The 12,530-nt window shown below is 32.6% G+C and overlaps 1 protein-coding gene across 2 annotated transcripts in view; it reads left to right on the top strand.

Moving 5' to 3' along the window:
• The window catches only part of LOC143239187 (semaphorin-2A-like), a 478,807-nt gene that overhangs the window by 460,558 nt on the left and 5,719 nt on the right, over positions 1-12,530 (top strand). For both annotated transcript variants that reach the window (XM_076480055.1, XM_076480054.1), the window contains exons 8-15: positions 179-300; positions 2,692-2,800; positions 3,556-3,616; positions 4,298-4,638; positions 5,127-5,251; positions 7,901-8,052; positions 8,299-8,345; positions 8,973-9,251. In XM_076480055.1, the coding sequence (XP_076336170.1) occupies positions 179-300; positions 2,692-2,800; positions 3,556-3,616; positions 4,298-4,638; positions 5,127-5,251; positions 7,901-8,052; positions 8,299-8,345; positions 8,973-9,251 (1,236 nt within the window). The remainder of the gene's footprint in view (positions 1-178; positions 301-2,691; positions 2,801-3,555; positions 3,617-4,297; positions 4,639-5,126; positions 5,252-7,900; positions 8,053-8,298; positions 8,346-8,972; positions 9,252-12,530) is intronic.

A 12,530-nucleotide genomic window follows, 5' to 3' on the forward strand; every position in this document is an offset into this window, starting at 1 on the left:
TTTATTTCAATCTGTATACAAAGAATATTATAATGATATTTAAACTTGAAACAGTGATTAATTAGTGTCATTGACTTTATGATACTTTTAATTAATGCTTTCTTATTAACGTTTAAGCGACAATAGCATTATTAATAAAGTTAAAAATATATAACAAGAACATTCCAATTTCTTCCAGAACCCAACTTTGTTGGAGCATATGATATTGGGGATCACGTGTACTTCTTCTTCAGAGAAAACGCAGTAGAACACATAAACTGTGGCAAAACCATCTACTCTAGAGTTGCAAGGGTGTGCAAGGTAAAAATTTACTGATGCTGTCTGTATTAGGCAATATATACTTAAATAGTAATGGTTATTTTCTGTTTTGGTGGTTGAAATGCTAAGTAAGAATAATTTCATAAATCAACAACTCAATATCTCTTGATGTCTTCACATTGGATTATTTATCCTTTGAATTTTTATCAAACAGTACTGAATGCTTGTCAGAGGAGAGCACTTAATAAGACCATTAATAATGTTGCCATCTTAAACAATACTAGCCTATTGAACATCCTGAGGATACTCAGCTGAAATTAAATGAGTATTTCGGTCTTAAGACTTTCTGATATGCAGTTAACCGTTATTTTGAAGAGTGTCATTTGAAGTTAGGACACACCTGATACTTTCATTAATAATTCAAAATAATGTTTCAATTTCTACATTGAAGTATTTGGAAGGTAGTGAGTTTTCATAGAGGCTGTAATAGTTATGGTAAAGCTCACACTATATATTAGAGAAAAACAAAACTCAGTTTGACCTTGTCTTTTTTGTAACTGTAGTAAAATGTTTTTACTCGATCAGATCAAAATATTTGTGAATGGTTGAAATTATATAAATAGGAAAAATAAAAATTTAACAGGGATCGTTGGTTATGTGTAGAATTGTTATAAGAAATATTCAAAACAAACTAAATGTTGCTATAAGAAATATTCAAGACAAACTAAATGTTGCTATAAGAAATATTCAAGACAAACTAAATGTTGCTATAAGAAATATTCAAAACAAACTAAATGTAATAAATAAAAAAGTGCACCTGCTAGTAAAGTGATAGCAGTTGGATGGATTTTCAAACCATTTTTAATGCCTACTTTGGTTGGCCTTGTGATCCATACAGTTAAATGGAACATTTAAATTTGTCAACCAAAGTAGGCATTAAAAATCATTTGGAAATCTATCCAACTGGTATCACATTACCTGTATGTGTGTGTTTTATTTAAATATCTATTTTGTTTATGATATTTTTATAGCTATTCATCTTAAAAACTAGCAGTTGGTTAAAATTTTCATCTTTTGCACGATGCTGAAAGGGTTGTTTTATGATTTTTCCCCTTTTTTTATATCTTGTTGAAAGGTTTTTCCCTATGTTCTACCAGTTTGATGGGTTTGTTTTGTGTTTTGTAATTGTGATGTTGAATATTACTTATTCTTGTATATTTGTTGAAGGATACTGTTATATTAAATTATTAATTATCAAATTGCATCATTGTTTAAGGGTTGTGTTGATATGTAAGTTAACAAGGGCAGAGAAGGGTACACTAATTTCTTCGCTATTGGATGTATAAATTTAATTGGTTTAGAAAATTTTAAACTAGGGTTCTCAAAATGGAGGAAGAGTGTGGTATCCAGACATAATGTGTTTGTCACACTTGTTTTAATATATAATTTAAAATATTTTTTTCATTTATCTAAATATATGTAGTTTTAACATGTATTAATAGTTTCAGTTTGAGTTTACTTACTGATAAAGTATATTTTATTACAATATACTTACATTAACATGGATTGTTGGTAAAGGAAGTTGGTGTATTCTTCTTTTTACAGCTGTATCTGTTGTTCTGAGTCACTCACTTAAGATATCACTAATGTCTTCCTGTGGTAAGGATTTCTGCAAAGTTGTACACACTGTATGTGAAATAAGAAAGTGATATTTTCTAGTGGCAGGTCTGGTAATACCTTGAATATAACCTTCCTGATATTTCAAAGGGAATCACCAACAATAACATGAGTGACAAATGCACCCTGAGAAGACTAATGTTGTTGTTTTGTATGTATATAATGTTATGTTTTCTCAGTCTCAAACAAGAACAACTTTTCTAGAGTTAGAAAGGTTAACCACTTCTTATACTTAGATATATCTCCTATAAAGGTGCAGTCCTTTATCAATACAGATTTTTAATTGTGTATGGAATAAAGGTTGTTTCATTCTCTTGTACATTATGTCCAGTCCTCTTAATTCTTCAAGCCCAGTCAAAATTTTGAGTTTCCAGGTTCACATCCTGATCGAATCTCCTGTTATTCTACAGAACCTATCTTGTCACATTTGGTGGAAATCGAAACACGAGTGTCACTTTTTTCACTATGAAGTCAGTCCAAGAAAGTATTCAGCCACTCATTAAACGACTACTTACACTGGAGAACCAGAGGACAGTTTTTCTACCACTTTTCGATAAAGCTTGTTGCAGTGAAAGATGAAATCACGCCATCAGGATAATAGTTAAAGAACTAGTCCTCGGGTCAGCACAGGGCCTGGAGCATCGTTGTAAATTTTCTATAGTATTAAACATTTTATGTTATCTTAAGTTAATATACAACTAGCAGTCGTTTAGTTGGAAATCTGTACAGAAGTTGTTTTCTTTATTTATATATCAGAGGGACACTGGAGGTAAAAACATTTTATACAAAAACTGGGCGTCTTTTGTGAAGGCACGACTCAACTGTTCCATTCCTGGAGAATTCCCGTTCTATTTTAGTGAAATACGTGAGTGGATAATTTGGTTATTTTTGTACGTTTATGGTGTGTAGATTAGGCTTAAGTATCTATTATGATGTATACACAGAAACTGTGCATATTAATTTACACCAGGCGTAGTTTTGTCTTCACGTTTATGTTTGTACACTTTAGCTCGCATTTTCTGTTAATAATGTACGTAGCTTAAGTTTCTTGTATTTCCTATTCGATATTTATGAACATTAGATAGGAAGCAAACTTTAAACCACATTTACTGAAACAAACAATTAGGCTTATAATTTCAAGTTTGTGACGCTACTGTATGTTACACCTTATATTTAATTTCGTTCTACACATGTTTATCTATTTATTAGAATATAAAAACTTAAGTTACTAATTTAATAAATTAATGAGTTAATCTTTGTATTTTAATTTTTAATGTTTACATCACCAAAATCTAAAGATATGTTTCTTTCCTTTTGAAAAAACAACAACACTTTTTCAAATAATTATTCGAGAACATTAATCTAATAAACTGGCCAATTCTTATAAAATGAGAAATACATATTTTTTCCGCAAACAAAAAGAATACAATATAATAAAAATAAAGGGTGTCAGTCAGATTAATTAACTGTTGCTAGTGGTCCGAGAGAGAAGAAACCCCACAACACGAATCACTGTTATCATTGTATGACTGAAGCCTGTAACTTCTAATTCTTAAAGTTTTATTTAGTCATATTCTACCTTTTACATCACTTTATATCATGTTGGTATTTTTCTTACAGAAAGTGTCTATAAACTACCGAACGACAATAGTAGGGTTTTTGCAATTTTCTCTACATCCATGTAAGTCAACAAGCGATCTTATTACCTTAGTCAATATCTTGTTTTTAAAGTCAACAAGCGATCTTATTACCTTAGTCAATATCTTGTTTTTTCATCTAGTAGAAAAGTTTGGATAACAAAATGTTATTGTCGTGTTTTTACTCGAGGATTGTGTTGGAACAGTATTAATGTTTAACATGTTAAAGTGGTACCTTCTCTACGGGATTGTCTTTAACTTCAAAGTTTAACACGTTGCTAAAATTATTATATCATCACAGAACTAGTTTAACGCATTATTAAAGTTATCGTGGGACCAGTTTAAATATAATTACCAGTTGTTCTCTCTCTTCACGAGACCGTTCTGCGTTAGGTGTTAAGCAGGTCACAGGGTTAAACTTTGTCCACAAATAACGTCTCTAAGTATAGTCGTTTTAACTCTTAAGTTTCCCCGATAAGAGAAATTATAAATTTAAAATATTATATTAACGTTTAAAATATTAAACACAATTTATGTTTATCCACGGAAGCCTAACTGTCAAGTGTTTAACCATAGCAACAATAAAGGTATTATCTGTGTGTTTATAGAGTCTGTTGGATGTAAAGCAGCGTATTTCATGTTTCTGTTTATGATTCCCTTTCTTGTTCATAAAAGGAGTTGTTTCTTGTGTTTAACTTTCTTCTGTTATTCTCGCCCACCCCAAGGAACGGGCTCATCGGTTCAGCGATTTGTACGTTCAGTTTGAGTTCAATCGAAGAAGCGTTGAACGGTAAGTTTAAAGAACAAACCTCTTCCCTGTCAGCTTGGCTACCGGTGCTAACGAGCAAGGTTCCTGAGCCACGACCTGGCTCGTGCGTGAACGACACTCAGACACTTCCTGACGCTGTGTTGAACTTTATACGGAGTCACCCTCTAGCGGATTCAGCGGTAACCCATGACAACAGAAAGCCTTTATTCTACGCGAAGGACGTTGTCTTCAGACGTATTGTTGTCCAAAAGTTAGAAGTCGATGGCGTTCATTATACCATCTTCTATGCTGGAACCAGTAAGTTTCAAACAAGAGATAAATGTTAATGTTGTATAAAGAAGACGGCCAACTCTAAAAATATGTATACACGTGATGAAACTTTGGACGGCAACTGCCTGTTGTGGAGACACAAGTGTAGAGGACGACATTTCGAAAATCATCCGCCTTTCGTCTCCACAACAGGCAGTTGCCGTCCATTCTGCAAAGTTTTATCATGAATACTCTATTTAAACAATATATCGAAGAATGTATACACATGTTTATATATATTCATTACACTATACAAGTTGTGTCAAGAAACAGTCTAGGACATTCACGAAAGACGATATGTATCACATTTTGTTTTTACATCTCAGTACATTTAAACTTTTGAGTTGTCTTTTTTCTAGAATCAATATTTTTCTTCATTTAAGGACATTATATTGTTTTTATCCAGTACGAAAACGTCACTGGAATTTAAATATAGAATTTCATTAATGTGATTTCGGAACTGTATATAATTTCAGAAACAGGATTCGTTTATAAACTGGTAGAATGGTATGATGGGACAGGACAAGCTTTTTCGAATCTTATAGATGTATATGACGTCACAGCTCCAGAACCAATACAAGCAATGGAAATCTCGAGCAAGGTGAAAATGAGGCTCTTAAATAATGATGCAATATTCTAAGAAATTGTAACCTAAGTGAAAATTATTGATACAAAGGCTTGTTTGTGTGACTAACAAGGAGTCTTTTACTTAAAAGGAAAAAAAATCAAATTAACAGAAATTTATTTTAATTTTTTTACACTTATTGATTTGTCTGTATAATATTTATTTTATAATCACAAAGCTGTGTATTCCTCTCTTTTGTAATCACCAATCTGGTTTAGATAAGTCTAAAACCATTATAACGATATTCGCAATAGTAGTAAATAACAATTAGTGTCGTTAGGATTTTTTATGTTTAAACTAATCCGTATTGTTTCCTTTCTTTTGAACAGGTTCAAGCTGACGTATCGCTATATTAAAAATAACGCACGCATAAAAGATTGGTGTATAAAAATGCTACCTGAAACATGTAAAATATTGTAACTGTAAGTTTACATTTGAAAAATAAATCCACAAATTAGTATGATATTTTATATATATCGTTCATCAGATGGCGTGTACTAAAGAACCTGAAAGTTCTTTCGGCCATGGTATTAGGCCTCTGACATGTTAGCCCTTTTCGTTGGAGACGCCTTATATGCACTAGTGACAAAAGAGCGACTTGGATATAATCAAGATTTAGCTATGTTAATCGTCTGTAATAGCCGTACATATTAGAAAATAGTTTTTTCTGTTTATTAATATTGCCATCGCAAAACCTTGTTTGAATGGTTCTTTTGGTTTTTTCGAGCTGATAAGATCAGTGTCACACTGAGTAATATTTCAGGGGTATAAATTTAAGAAGTATGAAGTGTGAAAGTGTCAGCCGTGTTTTGTCTTGGAGAAAAAATTCCCAGTCATTAACGTCTATTATTTAGTTCTTATCAAAGGACAAGAAAACAATTTTCGAGAAAACTGAGATTACAGTTGTTGTGACACATTTAATATTTTATTAATATTTCTTGTTGCTGTTTGGTGTTTTCATTTATACCTCATTTGATTAGGATTGTAATTACATAATGATAATTTACTATTCTTTGTGGTTCGAAAGACAGAAAATATTTCGCTCAGATACTTAACGTCTAATTCTTAGAAATATCGCCCTCTAAAGCTCACTGTTTTAGTAATGCGAAACATGCAACGAATTTAAGAAAAACTACAACAGCTGTGGTTTGACGTTGAGGCCCGAAAGGATCGGGTTAAACTTTTTATCATGAAAAGATGCTAAAAAATAATAAATGAAAGATGTATTTCCACGTATTCGTTAAAATGACCTTGAGTAAATAGATGTTGAAACTCTTCAGACATTTTTCTGCCATATCATTTCAAACCAGCAGCTGAGTCGTATATTAGGAACAGAGAGGGTTATATGTAAAGTTTAAGTATCTCTCGGATTGTTTTGCTCGAGATAAAGAAAATTAAGATTATAAGTTTGTTATTCGTTATAAAAATCACGCGGAAATCCTCACACACACAATAACAGTCTTTATAATTCGTCTATTATGAACTTTATATTATAGGTGTGTAAAAAGTAAAAATAGAATTTGATCGGGAAACTTAATCCTCGGTTTCTAAGATTTCGCTTAATTTCCGTGTTCAATAATTTAACATTAAACTTCAGGATGAACTTACATATGTAATGATTTGTTGACGATATACAAAATTTTGTAAATTATTTGTGCACAGAGTTGTAGGAGTCCCACTAAAGTGATGGGTCACGGTTTATTTGATGCAGTTAACCCTGGAATTTGTTGGGTTACGATCAAATTTTACACATTATTCTGCTTATCCTGATAGTAATCTTTTTAATTTTCTATACATTTTTACTGATACAGATTAAAAAAATAATGATTCAGATAGATAATTTGTAATGTTTCTAAGAATGTATGTATTACTTCACATCGTAAAATGTTTATTTAGACCTACTTTTAATTTAAGTTCAAGTGCGACTGATTTATCACATAAAATAAATTTATAATACGGATTATGTACAAATCGTATATTATGTATTTACCTAGATACATTGAACGTTAAAAACTTACAGGGCCCATAATAGCAATGTGCATACCAAACACACTTTGCCTTAGGCCATGTTTTAGTAGGATACAGTCATTACACCTTGATGGTTAAAGCACTTGCCATCTATGGCTTCGCTCGTTTCTTCTTTGTGGGTATTTGGGTATGTTGAATTTTAGATACCCAGGAGGGTGAGATGCACAAGACCTCTTCCTGCCATCTATGGGTACAAAATTGAATCTCATCTTTGAAAATGTCCGCTCTTTCACCTGCTTGGGCATTGTAATGCGTTGGTCAGTCCCATTATTCTTTGGTAAAGAGAAGCCAAAATGTTTGTAGTCAGTGGTGTTATAGTTGGCTTCCCTCTAGACTATCACTGCTAAATTGGAGAATAATACCCCACGAGTAGCTTTGCGAGAAAATCAAAAACAAATAGTCAGTACTAGTACTTATTATGGTACACGAATGTAAGAATCGTACTAGGAAAGAAATGTTTGAAATATCATACCTCATATTGAACATTTTTAGTATTTTTGTAATACCTGTTACTAACTTAAATTAGAGACTAATGCAAGGCACTTTAAAGGGTGTTTGCTTCATTAGAGTCTGAGTCTTGTTTATTGTTTTGTACAGCACAACTCGATGTACGTAGCTTCTGACAGCGCAGTACGACAGGTCAGTCTGCTGATGTGTCGAAGTCGTCATCCAAACTGTGTTCAGTGTGTCCGCGATCCTTACTGTGGCTGGGACAAGGATCATAAGGTGTGCAAGCCCTACGTCCGAGGGTAAGTATCTTAAAACTCCAGTGTTCCATTATTTCACAACAGAGATCGTAATGAACAAAGTATGAAAATCAATTAGAAGTGACAAAATTGAAAAGCGAAGTAAGTGTTTTTGTTATTGTTATCGTTGTGGTCAGTCTTCGTGACTTTTGTTTAGTGCACCAAACTTCACCATTCATTTCAGTGCAAGTGAAATACACAAACTAAACTATTTATATATATTTTATCCACCTTTTATGTTATTGACAGATTGTTACAAGATATCACTGGAGCGACCAAGAACATTTGTTCTAACCGTAAGTTATTTTAAATCTGTCTATTACGTAAATTTCTAGGACCGAATTATGTTGCATTTAATTTTATGTAAATTACAGTTTCAATATAAGGATAATATGTTTTTCATCAGCCTAGAAGTTTTAAATTGGAAATGTCACCATGACGGTAAATATTTCTGGTGAAAATCGTACGTTTAGTATACTTCTGTATAGAAACAACAATATTAAGTCAAAATAATAATAGACTAGTAATAGTTAATTTTCATAGAAAACCACAAAATAAATCTTAAGAGTAAATTGGTTGTGACACTCTTTTGTAAAGAATTATAAGCTAATATGTGGAGAGTGGTAGACATGTTGTTTTATACTTTCAATTAAAACCTGATGTTGAAAATAGCAGCCAAACGGAATATTAGCGAGCTTTATTTACTTATTTTAATGAAATTCATAGTAACGTTTTAAATAAACTGCCCTAGTATGAAATTATAAACGAGATAATGTTTAACTATTTTGATCTTTGATTATAGATTTGAAAAAAAAAAAAAAATACATCGATGATATATATGTAAAGACAATGACTCTGTTGAAATAATTCGTTTATAAAGTTTGTTATGTAATAATATATATATTTTGGTTTCCAAAAATCAGGAGAAAGGAGAAAAACGCTTCAGCTTCATTGGGGACAGAGTGTTCATCTTCCGTGTCCAATCCGTCAACGTCAGCTGGATGTGTTAAGACTAGGACCAGTACAGTGGTACCACTACAGACATGATAAAGGAAAATACCAAATCATGCCACAGAAAAAATATGTTCAAACGTCTGATCTTGGACTGGTTATCATGTCCATGAGCGAAGACAATAGTGGACGATATGATTGTAAACTGGGTGATACTACACTGTGTAGCTACAATGTCACAATTCATTCCCGTGAGTGTTAATTGTCTTATTGTTGTAGTTTTAGAAACGGTTGTTACAAGTGTTAAGTTACCATTAAGTTCATGTATGGACGTATAAAGTTAATACAGGTGTTTAAGTCAGGTAATAACGACAGTAAAGTTTATATGCAAAAACGGCTCGTTTGGGTTGAGAAAATATTTTACATAGAAGAGCGAACAACGTTTCGACCTTCTTCGGTCATCGTCAGGTTCAAAAAGAAAGAGGTAACTGACCGGAAGCTGACCACATGTTTGAAAGGGGTTATGTAACTGTGTGTCGAAATGTAGAGGGTGTGCTTAGATGTTTGAATATATTATTTTATTTATTTTATTATATTAATATAGGTATAAAGGCGTTCCTTTATATTGGTTTATTTTGGGTTTAAGTTGTTGTATAAGTAAGGCTTTTTTAATTTTGCGTTTGTTTATGTTTGTTTCTTTATTTAGTATTTGAGTGTTTTCTATGGTTATGTTGTGTTTATTTGACTTGCAGTGTTCGTAAACGTGTGAAGGTGACTTTTTATGTTCTTCAAATCTGGTTTCCATTTTTCTACTTGTTTCTCCAATATAGAAGTCGTGGCAGTTGTCACATTGTATTTTATAAATAATGTTGGTGTGGTGTTTGTCAGTGTAGGTTTTACATAGTATAGACCTCAGTTTTGTGCCGGGTTTATGAATAAATTTGGTATTAACTGGAATGTCATATTTTGTTACTAATTTTTGCCAAATGTTGGTTATTTGTTTGCTGATGTCGGGAATATATGGTATACAGCAGTATATGGTTTCGTGGTTTTTTGATTCGTGAGCTGTATTTACTTTAGTTGGTTGATTTTGCTTTCTGTGTAGGTGTGTGCTTATAATGTTTTCTACGGTTTGTGGAGGAAACTTATTGATGTTGATGAAGTATTGTTTTATTTTGTCTAATTCATCGTTAATTTTATCTGGTGAGCATAGTTTTATGGCTGTATTTATTTGGTTTCTTAGTATGTTGAGTTTTTGTTTTCTTTCATGTGCTGAGTCCCAAGGAATGTATAGTCCAGTATGGGTGATTTTTCGGTGGATTTCTGTTTTGAATTGTGTGTCAGTTCTTGTAATTTTGAGATTAAGAAATGATATTTGATTGCTTTCTTCTTGTTCACATGTGAAGTTAATGTTGGGATGTACAGAGTTAATGTGATTGAAAAAATTAAGTGTGTGTTCTGTAGATGTGAATCCCGCAACCGTGTCATCTACATATCTGTACCAGTATAGTGGTGGATGTAATGCTGTGTTAATTGCTTGTGTTTCAACTTGTGTCATAAAAATATTGGCTAGGACTGGTGATACTGGGTTGCGCATGCTTAGGCCATTTGTTTGTATTTAGTTTTGGTTGTTGAACATGAAGTTTGTCTTTATCGTGGTGAATTCTATGAGAGTTGCTAACTGGTTACTGGGAATTTCTATAGTTGGGTTAGGGTCTCGGATATAGAGTTCTAAGGCAATCTTGCAGGCTTCAGTGGTTGGAACTTTTGTAAAGAGGGATATAACATCGAAACTGACCATTAAGGCTTTATGATTAAGTTGATTTAGATTAGACTTGAAATTAAAAGAGTATTTGATGAATGAGCTGGCTGATGTTACATATTTGGAGAATGCCCATGCTATGTATTTACCAATATTGTAATTAAACGATTCATATGTGGACATTATTGGTCGTAATGGACAATCTGTTTTATGAGGTTTGGGGATGCCGTATATTTGCGGTGTGCGTGAGTCGGTTTTACGTAGGTAGGAATAAAGTGTTTGTGAAATTGTGTTGGCTTTTTTCATTTGTAGTAGTAATTTGTTCAGTTGCGTCTCGTGTGTCTTTGTTGGATTTGTGTGTATTGGTTTAAATTTGTTTATGTCTGATAGGATGTTCTTCATTTTTTGGATGTATTCATTCGTGTTCATTATGACTATAGCGATACCTTTATCTGCTTTTAGAATTTTTAATGGAAATTAAATGGTTATTAATGGTTAAATTAATAATTCCATTAAATGGTTATTAATTCCATTAAAAACCTAAAACAAGACAAAAACATAAAAATTCTAAAAGCAGATAAAGGTATCGCTATAGTCATAATGAACACGAATGAATACATTCAAAAAATGAAGAACATCCTATCAGACATAAACAAATTTAAACCAATACACACAAATCCAACAAAGACACACGAGACGCAACTGAACAAATTACTACTACAAATGAAAAAAGCCAACACAATTTCACAAACACTTTATTCCTACCTACGTAAAACCGACTCACGCACACCGCAAATATACGGCATCCCCAAACCTCATAAACCAGATTGTCCATTACGACCAATAATGTCCACATATGAATCGTTTAATTACAATCTTGGTAAATACATAGCATGGGCATTCTCCAAATATGTAACATCAGCAGCTCATTCATCAAAGACTCTTTTAATTTCAAGTCTAATCTTAATCAACTTAATCATAAAGTCTTAATAACCAGTTTCGATGTTATATCCCTCTTTACAGAAGTTCCAACCACTGAAGCCTGCAAGATAGCCTTAGAACTCTATATCCCAGACCCTAACCCAACTATAGACATTCCCAGTAACCAATTAGAAACCCTCAGAGAATTCACCACGATAAAGACAAACTTCATGTTCAACAACCAAAACTATATACAAACAAATGGCCTAAGCATGGGCAACCCAGTATCACCAGTCCTAGCCAATATTTTTATGACACAAGTTGAAACACAAGCAATTAACACAGCATTACATCCACCACTATACTGATACAGATATGTAGATGACACGGTTGCGGGATTCAAATCTACAGAACACATACTTAATTTTTTCAATCACATTAACTCTATACATCCCAACATTAACTTCACATGTGAACAAGAAGAAAGCAATCAAATATCATTTCTTAACCTCAAAATTACAAGAACTGACACACAATTCAAAACAGAAATCCACCGAAAAATCACCCATACTGGACTATACATTCCTTGGGACTCAGCACATGAAACAAAACAAAAACTCAACATACTAAGAAACCAAATAAACACAGTCATAAAACTATGCTCACCAGATAAAATTAACAATGAATTAGACAAAATAAAACAATACTTCATCAACATCAATAAGTTTCCTCCACAAACCGTAGAAAACATTATAAGCACACACCTACACAGAAAGCAAAATCAACCAACTAAAGTAAATACAGCTCACGAATCAAAAAACCACGAAACCATATACTGCTGTATACC

Source organism: Tachypleus tridentatus, chromosome 13 (genome assembly GCF_004210375.1).
Source record: "Tachypleus tridentatus isolate NWPU-2018 chromosome 13, ASM421037v1, whole genome shotgun sequence".
NCBI lineage: Eukaryota > Metazoa > Arthropoda > Merostomata > Xiphosura > Limulidae > Tachypleus > Tachypleus tridentatus.